Source organism: Empidonax traillii, unplaced genomic scaffold (assembly GCF_003031625.1).
Source record: "Empidonax traillii isolate 1590-97213 ecotype Southwest subspecies unplaced genomic scaffold, ASM303162v1 scaffold819:size405531, whole genome shotgun sequence".
In the NCBI taxonomy this organism is placed as follows: domain Eukaryota; kingdom Metazoa; phylum Chordata; class Aves; order Passeriformes; family Tyrannidae; genus Empidonax; species Empidonax traillii.
The window spans coordinates 371,912-388,192 of NW_020956012.1; the positions used below are offsets into that span (position 1 = coordinate 371,912).

General features: G+C 44.2%; 1 protein-coding gene across 2 annotated transcripts in view; it reads right to left on the reverse strand.

The window, feature by feature from the left end:
* CAPZB (capping actin protein of muscle Z-line subunit beta) overlaps nt 1-16,281 on the reverse strand; it is a 58,183-nt gene that overhangs the window by 28,079 nt on the left and 13,823 nt on the right. For both annotated transcript variants that reach the window (XM_027901893.1, XM_027901892.1), the window contains exons 2-3: nt 14,952-15,041; nt 3,863-3,984 (exon numbers count right to left, since the gene is read on the reverse strand). In XM_027901893.1, coding sequence (XP_027757694.1) covers nt 3,863-3,984; nt 14,952-15,041 — 212 coding nt within the window. The remainder of the gene's footprint in view (nt 1-3,862; nt 3,985-14,951; nt 15,042-16,281) is intronic.

A 16,281-nucleotide genomic window follows, 5' to 3' on the forward strand; every position in this document is an offset into this window, starting at 1 on the left:
GGGCTCTGCTCCCAGGGAACAGGGACAGGAGGAGAGGGAACGGCCTCCAGCTGGGCCAGGGGAGGGGCAGGGGGGACATCAGGAGGAATTTCTCATGGAAAGGGTGGTGAGGCCTTGGCAGGGGCTGCCCAGGGAGGTTTGGAGTGCCCAGCCCTGGAGGTGTCCAAGGCAGGCCTGGCCGTGGCACTCAGTGCTCTGGGCTGGGGACAAGGGGGGGATGGGACACAGGGGGCACTCCAAGGACAGGGAGGGATTTTCAAACCTCAACAATCCTGTGATTTTAAACAGTTGCTTAAAATGTGGTTGTATTGAAGAATAATCAACAGCTACAGCACAGAATCAGAATGGATGAGGCTGGAAGGGATCACAGTGGCTCGTCTGGTCCCACCTCCCTGCTCCAGGGGGGGCATCCCAAAGCACACCATCTGGATTGTGTTTAGATGGGTCTGGAGTATCTCCAGGGCTGAAGAATCCACCCCATCCCTAAACAAACTGTTCCAGTGTGTGTAAAGAGGTTCTTCCTCACGTTCAGGTGATATTCCCTGGGCATCAGTTTGTGACCATTTCCTCTTGTCCCATTGCTGGCCCCCCCCTGAGCAGACCCTGAGAGACATGGATCACACCCCCTCTCAGCCATCTTTTCATTCCTTTTCCTAAAATATGTGAAATCTGGCTGAGAGTCATACAAAAATCCCCTTTGGTGCTATCTGAGCATTCCCAAATGGCTTTCTTGCAGGACCTTGGTGCAGACACTTTCCTTGCAAACATCAGGCCTCCTCCTCAGGCTGCAGAATTGGGATTTAAGGGCAGCCTGGGAACAGATTCTTCTAGCCAGCACCTTGAGACATTTCTGACCCATTCCACTTGAAACCAGCAGCAACTTTACCAACAAAAATCCTCCTGACACAACCCTGTATTTTTTATTCTTGTGGAAGAGCACTCAGAACACATTCAAACACTTAACTGGAGGCTATTTGAAGAAAGACAGATGGGTAAGCACTTAAATTTCCAAAGTCAGACCTCTAATTTCCCTAGAAGAGAATGGTTTTTGTTTCAGCTAACAGGTTTCAGTGTTGTTGGCACCAAAGTCCCCATAAGGATTCCATTTAACAGAGTGATCAAACACACTCCAAGTGGAAATGTATGGACAAAGGCAGGATCCTGAAGTCTAATATTAAAAAAAATAATTAATAAAAGCTCTGCCTTCACAATGTGGATTCTGTGGTTGTTTGAAATCTTTCACAAACCTTTGTTATTCCTGTTATTCCAGAAGTACCTGTGAAACTTCAAGCACCAAAAGCTGCTCCCACAAGCAGCAGTTCATAATATGAAGAAAATCAAAATTATGTATTCATGAAGATCCAAGAGAGACTCCAAAAATCCATCTTCTAATCTGATCCATGTTCAACACAGACAAAATCAAGTCTGCTTAAATATGAGGAAAGATTAAACTGTGACGGGCCAAGCATTAAGATATTCACTTCCCACAGCAGCTTTTTTCCAGTCAAATTCCCAGTCGAATTGTAAAGCCACTCAAGAAAAAACACCCTATAAAACTGGAATCCCAGTGAGAAAGTCTGACTACTCTGTCCCACCTTTCCTACTTAGGTGTCCACAGAATGCTCTGAAATCCTTGGATTAACATCAGAAGAAATGCAATTAGCAAGCTGTCCAATAAGAAGAAAAGGTTTGGTTTGGAGTGTGTGGGAACTGGGGATGGAACCTGTTGCAGGGAATAGGACTCCTTGGGACTTCTAATCGAGCGTGTGGGTCTGAAAAATGTTTGTGGAAATATCAAAAGCTTTTAAAAGCACAGAGAATTTGGGGCTAATTGGTTAAATTAGGGTAAGAGCCACTTCCCAGTAACAACTGCAGGTTTTACGAGGTCCGAAGAAGTGTCTGGACACAGGCACAGAATGGGATTCATGTGCACAGGGAAGTGGGGCTGCTTTTCAAAGGCTTCTGCTGTGGGGAAGGAAAGAATTTGCTTCATGAAACAGAGCTGGGACCAATCAATTCCAGAAGGAAGAATCACTTCAATGCAGAATGTCTGAATCAAACAGAACAGGAATCTTTAATGCCAGCAATTAACACATGATGCCTGTTCTATAGAAACAAATGAAACAGCTTTTCTGAAACCTCATTACTTTATAAGTCCTGAACATTTCAAAGTAATTTTAAAAACCAAATTCCTCCTGCTCCCCTGTAACTATTTAAATGCCTTCTCAGACAGAGATGGAGCAAATTTCAGAAGCAAACACAATACTACCCTTGGAGAACGGGCTGTCACATGTGCTAATTAAACACGGAGGGGTTATTAGTGATTGCAGAATGTCCCATTCCTGTTTAACCAGTGCCTCTGCTGGTTTCCTGTGACTCTGGTGATGGATGCTCACGACAAAAGCCTGAATAGGATGCAAAGCGACTGCAAGAAACATCACAACTTCAGGGAGAAAGCATCTCTGGAAAGATCCACAAAAAATTCAGGACTTAATCCCTCCTCTGGCATCTTCCAGAGGGTCTGCAGCTCTGTGGGTACATCTTGGCTGGGGGGCAGAACCTGGAAAACCTGATTTTATCTACTAATTCAGAACTGATTAAGTGCATGTAGCTGCTAAGGTAGATCTCACCAACTGAGACACACAAGCTTAATGCTTTTAGAAGGCACCAGGCTCTCTCGTAGAAGGTTCCAATGATTTTAAATGTTAAACAAGTGCCCTAAAGAACGTGACACTTCACCTTCAAGATCTGCTAATTCTTGGCCCTCTGCAATATGTTATTTTAAAACAACTCATCGGGATTTACACTCAGCCACAATCCAAATGCACTGCCAAACTCTGCATCCATTATCATTCTCCTCCTCCTGTTTCTAGGACAACATGAATATTACAAAGCTTGTTCTCTGTGTGATCCCCATCAGGTGGAACACTCACAATCACCCCAGAAGCAGCAGTTGGGCTGAGCTGGTAACTCAGGACAGAAAATGAATGGCAGTCATTACCCCACAACCCTTCGTTAAGGGAAAGAATAAAAGGGAATATTCAAAAGGTTTCTGGACTATAAGTTTGTGATTCTTAATTAAATATTTGGGACTATGCCACTGTCACTACGGCCATTAAGGAAAGTCAAGCAATGCAAAGAAGGGGAGGGGATAATTAAAAAATAATTAAAAATCATCATCCTAATGGCAAGGCAGAAGATAAAAACATTCACAGAGAAACCGTGTTCAAAGTGGCAGCCAAAACACTGAAATCTCACTGTACCATTCCATGGTACTAAACCCCCCCTTCTACTTCAAAACTAATTATATTGTAATTACAGACAGCTTATACTGTTCAAATACTTTCATTGGTTTTGTCTACAGTCCTCAGGATAAATCAGCTATTTTGGTAGACAGGAATTCCTTTTCTTTGCTAAAAACTTGGGCCAGGATTTTCAAACAGAACTAGTGACATCGAGTCCAAAGTCAGAGTCAATCCCTTGCAAAACATGAGTGAAAGAGCCCTTCCCAGCTGGCAAATCCACCCTGTTTTGTACAAGCAGAAGATGATTTTGTTTAAACCAACTGCTTGCATCATCTCTTTTCTGTTGTTATCCATTCCAAAGATTTTATAACCTTGCAATGTTTTATTTCATATCAAGGCCATTCCAGTCATTTCTGATGAAGAACCGACTGGTTTTAATTCAGAATACAGAAAGCAAAGAGAAATACATCAGTCAGCCCTTTAACAAGATAATAACAGCACATTTCAGGCTTTAAATCTTTAGATGACTGATTTTTTTTGGCTGGAAATAAGAGGGAGAAGGGTCTGCAGTACCTGTACAAAGCACCAGTTAGTGCCCAGCTTGGATGTGAGCTCACCTGTACGAGTCCCCATCTCTGTTGTAGTCACACAGTAAATAGTCTTTTCCTACCACCTTGTCTCGTGCAATCTTCAAGGGCTGATCCACAGAGGAGAGGAGATCTTCACACAGGCTCGGGACCTGGGGGTTTGGAGAAAAACCACAGGCAAGGAAACACATTGAGGTTAAAAGAGACTGGCACCCTAAGAACAGATTGTGTTATCAACAGCCCATATCTGCCCCAAAGCCAAAATTCTTTAGGTTAAACCACACTTAAGTTACAACACAATCCTACACTCCCACCTCCAGTAATTTCAGATTTAATTACCCAACCCCTGGTGTGGCCCAACTCACTTCAATAAATAACGTTCCACATTCACCACGTGATTGTCCTGGACTGAGGGATAAAGGCAAATATTTACAGTGGAGTGGAAAGGAGGGAGCTGCTGAAGGAACACGCCATCCACACGCTGCAGTGTGTTCTTTCCGAGTTCCCGCTCTGGGTCCAATTTACCAGAGTTTCCAGGCAGGTGGCCAAGCATGACCATATTGGGTAATAAAAACACACGTGTCTGTGTGTGTGCACATGTAAAATCCAGCACATCTCCTGCACAGGTAGATTTTAACAGGTCCAGAACCCACTGGTCCCTCCCTGCACTTCATGTGGAGAAAGACAAGCTCTGCTTTTATCATGGCAGAGAAGCTGGGACATCCTGCAAAGGGATGAGACTCCATCTGCCCCAAGGCACGGCAGGGACCATCAACAAATCATTCCTGGAGCTGTTATTATTAAACAAATAATGTATTGTGTATTTCCTATTGGAAAAACATTCCAGATTTCACTGCAAGAGAAAGGGACTAAAGCAAAACAGGATCCTTTCCCAACAGAATCACAGGACAACTGCTAAGTTCTTGAATAGATTGGTGACAATGTGCTAATAAAATAATAATAGAAATAACAAGTGTGGAATCTTTCTACATTTCACTCTAAGTTGTAGAGATGAAAACCTGACTGAGAACATGAGGACAAAAGGCAATCAAGGATAAGATTAATCATGAAGTGATAAATTCACAACTCATAAGAAATGAAAAGGGGAGGGAAGAAGAAATAAAGAAAACATGGGGAAAGCCTAGAGCAGAAAAAAAAAAACAAACAAATTTGAGATGCAGCAGCCCTGAAACTATTTTAATGCACTAGATGGGACATAAGAGATCAAAATGCCTGAAACAAAAACATTCCTAATCCCAAGTACAAAGCAATAACTCCAGATGATGATAATCAAAGGAAGCAGGGACACATAAAGCAGTGTGACTATGAAAGACCAAAAAACCCACAAATAGCAAATGACAGAACAAGCTGTGGCTGCCACACCCTGGAAGTGTCCAAGGCCAGGTTGGACAGGGCTTGGAGAAATGTGGGCTGGTGGAAAGTGTCCCTGCCCATGGCAAGGGGTGGAACCACATGAGCTTTACGGTTCCTTCCAACCCAAACCATTCCATGAGTCTAAGATATGGCTAGCACGGAATGCAACACCTGACCCACACAAGCACTCTGTAAGCATATAAAAAGACATGGTTGGTAAATTACTGACAGTAATGAAAAATCTGAAATATTAGTTAGAGCTCTGTTACTTTGGTCTCTCTACACTTTACGTAGTAAGAGGGGGCCCTGGAGAGCCCAGACTCAGAGCAGGGAGATCAATGTTCAGATACAGCTCGATGCTGTCTGAGAACTTCATCACCTGACACCTGGAGCCCTGGCTGAAGCAGCCTCAGAACACATTCACTGAGTAAATACAAGTGGACAGGCAGCAGCAGTTTTTTGGGAAATCTGTCCTCTTCCTGCGAACAGACAACCCTGATATCCCCCAGAGCTGATCCAAATCAGCAGTGTCATGGCCCACGTTCAGTGAAATGTCTCTGTGAGCCCATCTGGACCCACTTTGTCCCTTCCTTCTCTTCCCCATCAACTGTTAATCTGGGGTTGAGTCCTCAGGCCCAGAACAACACTACTCCCATTTCAGGTGCCACACAGGCAGCCCCAAAGCTCCTGAGCACTGAGAGCTGAGCCCCAGCCTGTTTCCAGGGGTGACCAGTGTGAGATATCCCTTCCTCCCACGTGCTCCTTGCCCAGCAGCTCCTCAGCACAGGGAGAAGTGTCCAGGAACACTCTGACCTGTGTTTAGGATGAGTGATTGTGATGAAAACAGAACTGAGGGAAAAGGGGCATTTTCCCCAGGCTCTGTTTCCATGTAATTTCCTTGGGAACATCCCTTCGTTACGTGTGTAGGGAGGGAGCACCAGAGGTCCTGCTGTGCAATTCCTCAATGCCAAATATATACACAAAGCATTTTCACAAGAACCCCCAAACTTGAGGCAGAGTCAACTCCCCTGCAGAAAAGCTGAATTCACAAGCCTTACAAAAAACCCACACAAATAACTTTTAGATTTAATTTACTTCTAAGAACAGCACATGCCCAGTGTGGGGTTTCCATATGGCTCAGCAGGAGAGCACAATTCCAGATGGACTAGAGGGAATCAAACACATTGTTTTTAAGGTGCAATCTATTGAATTTCTATGCTAAACTTATCTCTGGAGGGTTTGGCAACAAATATTCACGAGTAGGGTCACCTGCCAATTTCTAAGGGCTGTGCTTATGCTTACAGCCCTAACAGTGAATGCATTATATCATACACTTCCTAGAATATAATACTGCAGTGTATTATAATCCTCCATTGTAATAGGCAGCTCTACATCCACTGTCTCCTTGGTACAGACACTCCACAGGACTCCAGGAAATCTATTATTTTCTCCTTCTTTCACAATAAAACCCACTCATCTACTTTGGAAATATTAGAAAATTTCAACAGTATTTATTAAAAAAACCAGATATTCTAGCTGATGGAACTACTTGTGTAATTCTAATTATTGGAAAAGCATCCAAGTGTGGCATAGCTACCCCAAGAACATAATTTTTTATATAATTTCTTACATCAACTTTCAACAGCTGCTGTACTTCCTAAGAAGGAATTTACAAGATTTCTTGTACTGTGGGAAACTGCTTACAAGGCAAAGGCAGTAACTTGAACAAGGTAATTTGCAGCTTTAAACACTTCAGTTCCACATTCACAAGGCCGATTCTTCTCCATGTCAAGTACTGAATCTTCTTAAAGCATTTAAATGACTGTTATGCACAGTCAGACTCCTGCAGAATTCAGTTTATCTCCTGATCCCAGCAGAGACAACTGTTTAGAAGGCAACTGATCCTCAGTCTGAAACAGTGGATTTGCATTGTTAACTGTTCTTACCAAGCTTGTTCTGTGTTAACTGAAGAGCCAAAATGCACTTAAGTGCCTGAGTACTTGTCTCCAACAGGGAATTACAACTCAAATTTAGAAACATAAGAATTAACCCACTCCTCAGGCCAAGCTGAAATGCCAAAGCAGCGATTTTGTCCAATTCATCACCACACTGTAAATAAATGTCACTGCGATGCAAACACTGGAGGGATCAGGGTTGTTTTACAAGCAAAGACTGGGCTCCCATCTTTATTTTGACCCAAGTTTTTCCCACTCTCCTCAGTGGAAGCTCAAATGCAGGATACAATCTGCACCTGGTATCTTTAGCCAGAGATGACATTAATGTAATCTGGTCCTCTGGGCCCCAGCACAGCCACATTTCCCCAAATCAGCTCCCAGCCATCTCCTCTGGTGGCCGTGGGCGTAGTCACGAAGTGAGACCACCCTCAAGGTCCATCAGAAGAGAAAAAAGAAGGATCTCTGTGGGTCCAGCCTGGAAGGAACAGCAGCATCATTCAGAAGCAGCAGGGCACTGTGCTTGTGGGCTCTTATTTTCCAAGCAGATACACAATGGCTGTGTAGCACAGAGGAAAGAAAACCTGAGTGAGAGGGGAGTGCAGCGCACCCTGTACGTGTTCAACAAGGATTCTCTTGTCCTGGGTAACATTATTCTCCAGCAGAGCTACCTAGGTATGTGGACAGTGTTTTTAATTAAGTCAACTGCTCTGCTATCAAGACAAATAATCACTTGTGCCAAAGTGGAAACCCTACACTTTTTGGAGTAGCTGACCATAGCCATTCCTTCTTAACTCATCTTGTGGTTTAAGGAATTTATCAGCAACTGAACAACTGGGCTTGGATTATTTTTTAAAATATGACTCAACAAGCATCTAAAAAAAAAATCTATAGAGGAAAGAGGAAAACTCTTCAGCTCTCCATGTCTTACACACTCCCCATTCTTGCTTTGATCAGGCTGAATTACATCAAATTCTGCACCTTACACACTCAGGACAGTTAATATTTTGGCTTAGTAGCCACGCAACAAATACACTCAGGTTGTTGCTTTCTTCTAGAGCTTTGACTGAAATGAGTCATATCTACCAGTCAAAGAGCACCACTGCCAGTGTAACAGCCCTTGGAAAGAGTCTCTCCCTTTAAGAGCCAGGAGGAACAAGGGGAAACAGCTTCAAACTGAAAGGAAGTAGGTTTAGATTGGAAATTAGGAAGAAATTCTTCCCTGTGAGGGTGGGCAGGCCCTGGCACAGGGTGCCCAGAGCAGCTGTGGCTGCCCCAGCCCTGGGAGTATCCAAGGCCAGGCTGGACGGGGCTTGGAACAACCTGGGCTGGTGGATGGTGTCCCTGCCCATGGCAGGGGGTGGGATGAGATGATCTTTAAGGTCCCTTCCAACCCAAACAGTTCCATAATTCTGGGAAAATGAAGCAAACTGCAAAAGACAAGCAAGAAATCACTCAGATCCATCTCTGTTTTGAACCTGCATCTGCAAATGCAGGTATCTGATCAAGCATGGGTTGAGAGCAATTTTTAATTAAAAGCCACATCCCAAGAGGAAAGCCAGTATTTTAACTGCATGTGAACTTCTAACATTAAAGAAGGACAGAACCACTGCTCCCAGCACTTGGGGAAACTGCTTCAACACAAGGAAGAGCCCATGGAAGTGCCCTGGTGCTTTTGCAAAATAACCCTTCTGGCACACAACCCACCTTCAGCTCAGATTCTTTCCCTCTGGACCAGCATCTAGTAAAATATTAATACAATTTTTCTGAATCATTCCACAGCCTCAGAATTTCCTGTTCCTGCTGAACACAGAGCCGGCCCAACGGATGTTGTGGAAACTCGAGAAGGAAGCCTGGCTCCACTCAGCTTGGGCCTAAAACCACCAGTGCAGTCACTCCCACAAATCCACACATTGCTAAATCCTAATTTGATTCATCATATGTCCAAAGGCCACACGATCATCAGTTTATTAACTGACACTGAAATGGACTTTTGTCTTCAAGACCAGATGTAATAAAACAGGGCTTTTGCTGGATTCCCCACTCGGAGGAACAAAAGGCAGCCATCTGGCAGTGCCCTGGACGGGGACTGGTGACCTGCAGGTAAAGGCTCCTGGATCTCATTACCAGGCCCCAGTCCCAGGAGCCATCCCAGCATATCAATACCTTGGGAAGTCCTGATTATTTCTGTCAAGAGCCCAGCTGGTGTTGGAGATATCCTTTAATTGTTTCTGGATATGCAGGCCACACTCTCTTCAGCACTGTTTCTCTGTCTTAGCTTTCCTCCTCCCCTTATCCTTAACAGTAGCTACGTAGGTTTGTAACCAGGATCCACTCTCACTGAGTGATCCTCACACACATTCCCTCAAAGAGATTTAAAAATACATTTTAAGGGTCTCTAACACCAGCAGTGCAGTGGCAGGAGCCAGGAAGACAAAAAGGCTTAAAAATAGAAAGAGTAAGTGATATGAAGCCAGAACTGAAATTGTTTTTTCCAATCTCATGCCAGTAAGTGGGGCTGCTAGCTCTAAGCCAAGCACTACATTAACAATTTACATATATTAATTGCTATCTCCAATTACCATCAAGATATCCAGAGGTAATCTTTGCTAGCTGGAAAAGCTCCTGCTTACAGCCACTCACCAAATGGAAAAACTGGCTCCCAACCACCATAAATTTATTCAGGGAGCCAGAGCCCCTTTCTTTAGCCAATAATCCTTACGTTAGAAATCTGACTGCCGGTGGCTGGGAGCCCATCCCACAGGTCAGCAAGTCCAGGGAGAACAGCAGGTCAGAGCCTCAGCTTTGAGCCCACGGGGCTGTCAATGCACTTCTACTTCTACCACCTTCTTTTTCAGCTGGGGTCTGATTTTTTTGTTTTAAACATCTCCCACGCTCACTTAGATGTTGAGCTGTGCATCTGCATTCAATCATTTTATCTCTCTTCTCGATGCCTCACACTGCTCAGGCTCTTGGACTCCAAACACAGAAAGCTACAGTCATATTCTTATGTTCTTTATGGTCTGTGCAGCCCAAGCAATGCAGTTTGCCTGGGAATAAATTCTCTAACTTCATCTATCTTCACTCACTAAAGGCATACAAGCAGATTTGGGACTTGTCTGCGGGCTCGCATGAAACAAGGTCCTGATTCGTGTTCAAATATTTCAAAATCATAAGTTTATACATTTTAAGATTCATCACACTTGGATTTTCTAAAAAGCAACATATTCTACTAAAAATATTTCAGCATTCTCCTGTGATGAGAAAGCAGAGCTGATCACCTCCCAGATCTCTAATTGCAAACAGAGCCTTGAAAAATAACCAGTAAAGTTCCTGTGTCCCTAAAGGACTCTCGCTTTCATTCTTCCGTGGCTGCATTACTTGGTTGAGTTCTTCAAGAAAGCTTTCACTTTTGGGAATGAGTGTTACTTCAATACCAGTCTTACTGGGAAAAGAGAGGAACAAAGTTGTGGCTGTGAGCAAATCCCACTTTCCTGGTGTATCTGCTTGTCCTTTTTGGAAGGATGATTCCCAGTCTCCACTCTATGCCAGCCATCTGATTGTCCCAAGTCAGCTGGATATTCCATCTAATTTATATTATACACACCCAGGCAAACTTCCAAATTAAACACTCTGCAGGAAATGTGTAGTTGCAAAAGGAGCCTGCTTAACTTTTACCAAGACTGAGGGCACATCAACTTCCACATTCAAGCCAAAGCCATCCAGGCCACCTGTCCCAGTTTGCTGTGACAGCGGCCCACGAGCACAACAAATCCACTTTGCACCTCTTCTAAGATGCAGCCCTCTATGACATGTCAGGGAAGGGTCTTGCAGAACATACCCCAGAAGGATTCTGGAGGTTGCAACCCCTCCTACCACTCACCCATCCACTATGTGCTCCCAAGGAGTCCTAGGAAGGGATCCTCCACAGCAGCATTGTCCAAAAGCTGATCCCTTCTTTGGGGGTTCTCTTGGAGAGAACACAGCTGAAAGTGCTGGGGGCTAAGTACGACTGATCTTAAAAGAAAGGAAGCAGGAGGACAATTTCCTTGGACTGTTCTGATCCTCCAGGATAAACTCCTGGGCCACTCAGAAGTGAACTCTACCAGACTCCTTCCTTCAGCTTCATGTCACTGCAGGCTGACCTCCAGGAGCCAAACAAAACCTCACTCCTACTGATACCAAGAAACACTTCCATCCAGAGAACATCCTCACATTCTCCTTTCAGCAAGGGATGAGGACAGATGTGATTCCCAGCTGACTTCCGAGAGAATTGCAGTGCAATTACAGCAGCAACCCCTGGGCAACGCTGGGCAATAAGGAGGTGACACAGAATTTATGTGACACAATAAAGATCTGTATCGATGTTCCAAGTGCTGGCACTTCACAGAATCATTCAGGTTGGAAAAGACCTCCAGGATCATCAACTTTTGATCTGAAGCATCCTCACAAACCCATTTAAGAGCAGTGTGATCATCTCCTCTCTCCTACGGGAAGTGCCTGACAGCTCAGACCTGGCACACAGGTAGATGCTCCAAGGCTCCCAGTTTCCAGAGGAGCTCCAGGAAAAATTATTCTAATTTAAATTAGTTGTCCTTAAAAGGGTATGTGCCTACCCCAACCCTTTTCTGCAGAGATTCTGAACTCCTTCCAAGTTGTGCACCCTGACAGCCTCAGAGCAGTGTATTTACAAATAATGGCTAATTGAATCCCAAGCAGAGCATTCCAGGCCAAGGCCCATTTCCAGCACAGCTTCTTTCAGGCAGGACTTCAGGAGGTCTGTGACTGACAAGGTCTCTAATGAACTCTAATTGAAGACCCAGCAGCCTGAAAAACGCAACAACAGATGTGGTGAAAGGGCAAACCACAAACTGTTCTGCTAATGAATGAAAAGTGTCTGGACTGATGAGGGCCAGTGACCCAAAAATTCTCTTTTTCCCCCCCACCCTTTAACTTCATGTTCCAGTTTGGGCCATTTCCCTTGTCAGCACAACAGTTGGGGGCAGTCCTGGACAGTCCTACACACACTCCATGTATTCAGATGGACATCAAGATGCTCTTTTATGAAAAAAAACAAAAACAAAAACAAAAACACAAACAAAAAACAGCAGAACATGGTTTTGATGGAGTAGGAGGGACTTCAGGAAGGGAACTCAGTGTGGTTATCCCTCCCAGCAGAAATACCAGCCTAGGAGTGGTTTTAAACTGTCAAAGGGGTTTTAAACTGTTAGATGGGATACTGGGAAAAAATCCTTCCCTGTTTAGGTGGGCAGGCCCTGGCACAGGGTGCCCAGAGCAGCTGTGGCTGCCCCATCCCTGGGAGTGTCCAAGGCCAGGTTGGATGGGGCTTGGAGCGACCTGGGCTGGTGGAAGGTGTCCCTGCCCAGGGCAGGGGATGGAATGAGATGGGCTTCAAGATGCCTCCCAACCAAAGCTATTCTGGGATTCTATGGAGATGCTCACTGTATCAGTTTTGGAAAGTCTTTTACATACAAAGACATTTCTAAGTCATCTTCTCTCCTTTCAATAGATCTTAAGCAAGTAGCAAATCCTCAGTCTGGAGATCAAGTCCTATAAAAAGACTATGGCAAACTGAGCTGCAAACAGACTTCAAGTGATAACCTGAACTTCCCACAAAAAAATTGACACAAGCTTCTGTTTTGCTGCCCTACTGCAGCAGGGCAGTGTAATGAAGCAAGGAAACCCAGCATAAGGAGAGCCAGAAGTCAAGGTTTATCTTTTATAATTCTACCCCAAGTTTACTAAACCTGCTCCTGCTCATCGTGCATTCCGAGTCAGATCTTTTACTTCAAGTTGGTTTTTGTCTGGTAATGGCACAGGAAACAGAATCAAAACATCAGCTGAAAAGGTTTGGATGAAATTTGCCAAAAAAGGTCAAAAAACTATTTGCTTGAGTCTGGCTTATGATGTTTTTGGAACTATTACAGGTGGCAGAGCATACACTGCTCTTGCCTAAGCAGTGAAGACTTCAGGAGGTTGGGCTGAGAGTGGCTGCAGAACAGGTCTACAGATGTCTCAACAATAAAGATATCAGACTGGATTTAACAAATTATTTCATCTCTACCCTAGAGAAGGGACTGCAGAAACTGGGAATCACACAGACCTTCTAACAAGCACCAAACCCGTCTGGTTCACGTTATACTTGCAATATGAAAAGAAGCCCAGCGAGCGTGTTGCTGATGGAAAGCATGTAGAGCACTAATGAGCACCATCCATAAGTAATTCCAGCATTTAGAGGGACCCAGCAATTTTCTGAGTCATTAAAAAAAACCTCATAGCAATTACACAGTCAAGCTTCCCATGGCTCCCCAAACAACTCCTTCTTTCGAGTGCTCCTGGGGAGCTGCTCAAACCCTGATATCGTCCAGTCCTCCCAATTTCATCAGCAAACCAACTATGTCACACCAGATCACATCTGTGATTTAGTTGCTTGTGTCCTACCTCCAGCAACAGCCACAAAAATGACGCTTCAGGTTGCCAAGAGTTCTCGTGGCACAGATGTGGGCAATTACTGAATGGTTTCAAGAAAGAGGAATAATCCCTTCCTGCAGGGAATAATTTCTTTCCTGACCTCCAGAGCTTTCTTACCTATACCTTGGCTTATGTAAGTAAAAGAAGTACTTAGACTTTCATAAACTTCAGTTAGTCACAACTTTTTGACCATAGTTCACCAACACTAGCTTCAGAACCATTTAGGAACAGACCTCTCCAACCAAACTTTCACCTGGTGAGCAGCTGCTTTTCTGCACACTGAGATGACAAACAGCTCAGACACAATTTAAACTGTTTAATTAAGAGGCACTAATTCAAATAGCTGTTATGTGCAGCACCATCAGATTTTTAGAGTCTTTCAGGCAAGGTTTGTCAGCATCACACAAAATTCTGACCTGCCACAGAAAAGGGATGTAGTTCTTATTGGAGATAAGACAAAAAGCTTAATTCAAAGGTCTAACAGCCCCATTCCAGCCTCAATGTCCTGTCTGCACAAATTTAGAAGCTTAGATCAGAAGTAAGCCATGTATTTAGACTGCACAATAGAAACAAGTTTTCCCAGTAGCAGGTTGTGTAAAGATTTAATCCATATTTCAGTACTACCTTCCATTACTCCAGAGGCAACTGTGCCACACACAGTTTTAAGGGACAGTTGGCAATAATTAGGCAATTACAGCCCAAATGTACATCACAGGATGTGCAACTAAATCCTGTGCAACTTGTAATGAGCCTAGAAATCCTTTTTGTTTTCTTCACTAGCATTTTACAGGAGAAGAAAGTTCCAGGACAAGCAGTAAAACAGATCTCGGGCACAAGGTGGTTGGGTTTCTTTGACACTAGACTGAAGAATACTTGATAGAGCATTAATAATAACTAGATTTGGGTGTTCTCCAGATGCCCAGTGTTCTGATACATTCTCAGAAGTGTCTTTGAAGGGTGTGGGGTGGCACAGCCACTGCTCCTCCTACAGGTCCACACAGGCAGGTTGTTTATCAGGAGATAATACCCAGGTACCAGTGCCTGCATCAACCCTGTTCCAAATTTAAACAGCAGCCTCCAACCTGGTCATGAGTTCATCAAGAGAGCTGCTAATGACCCTTCATTCCAAAGTGTCCCTGCAAACACAGCCTGTTGGCTTGCCCAAAATAAACACACAGATTCCTAACATTGCTTAGACCTGGCAAAAGCCAAGGGGACAAACCAACCACCACACTTCGAGATGTTCCTGCACATCAGACCTTTGGCACAGCCACTTCTGGGGCACAGCATCCAATACTCACCAAGTCAATGAGGTCACTGAGATTCTTCTCTATCTGCTGGGGAGGCAGACGCCTCATCAAATCCAAGGCACAATCCAGCTGCTGGTCACTCTGCAGGGACAAGAACACACACCCCTGTCAGCACACGGACAGGTAACACAAATCCCCCACACCCAAGAACTTGCTGACTGATCTGATACAGGATACAGCTCCTGGTCCTAAGCAGCAGCATGGTTTGCATTGACACAAATCAAACTCAGTACATTTGATCATGGATTACTGACTTACAACTTAACACCATGCAGCTGATGGAAAGGAGTCTGGTCCTTACCAAGAACTGCTTCCAACATTTGTGTGTTTAATGTGCTGTTTTTACACGCTATCCCAACAATAACCTGGGCAGGGAACTGAAAGTTCCTTCTCCCAAAGTATGTGTAACACTTCCTCATTTGCAGTGATCAGCTTGAGATACCCAGTATCCAAGACAAACTCTATTCCAACACAGAGCTTTATCTCTCTCTCCCTCCTTCAGCTTTATCAGGAAACCAGAATGAAACACACGCACAGAGCATGATCCACTACTTCCTTCTTCCTACAAAACACACACCAAAAACTCCCTGTATCCGAGACCAGGGACCTCAGTTATTTAGAGAAATCACAGCAACAATCTCCAAAGCCCTCATTGCAGCAGGTCCCACACCAATTCCGACACACAAAAACCACCCTTAAAACTTCAGAGTCAGAAAATGTACTCCAGGCATTACCACTAACGCTTGATGAGTTGAGCTATGGTCCTGGCATAACCTTTATCTTCCAGTTCACCAACACATACAAACAGACACTTTTGTGCAGGCCTAACAGCACCCAAAATCTGCACAAGTTCCTTTGATCACAGGTCAGGTGAAGCACAGCCAGTTTGTTTTCTCTGCTCCTCCCCTCCCTTTACTCTTTGCCATTTCTAGCCACCCATACACAACAAGCTCAGCTTTAATTTCACCCTCCTGTGCTCTGCCGAGCCCAAAAAGTTTTATTTAAAAGCAACTTCAGTACCAAAGCAGTTCCATTATAACATTATTCAAAGTAGCAGCCCCCAGGACAGGGAGAAACAGGAAGCAAAGCTTCCTGCAATTAAGCTATGCCTTAGGAATGAGGAAAGAAGGGAATGCTCAGTTTAGTGGACACCCATTATGAAACTGTTCTTAAAGGTACTGCCCATTCACCAGCAAAAGATAAATATTTACAGCCTGGGTTGGGGAGATCATATATTTGTTTCTCATCCAGATCACCTTATAGGACATCAGCTTTGCGAAACATTCCAGCTCTGCAGTGAGGTATCAACTCCCATAGATCT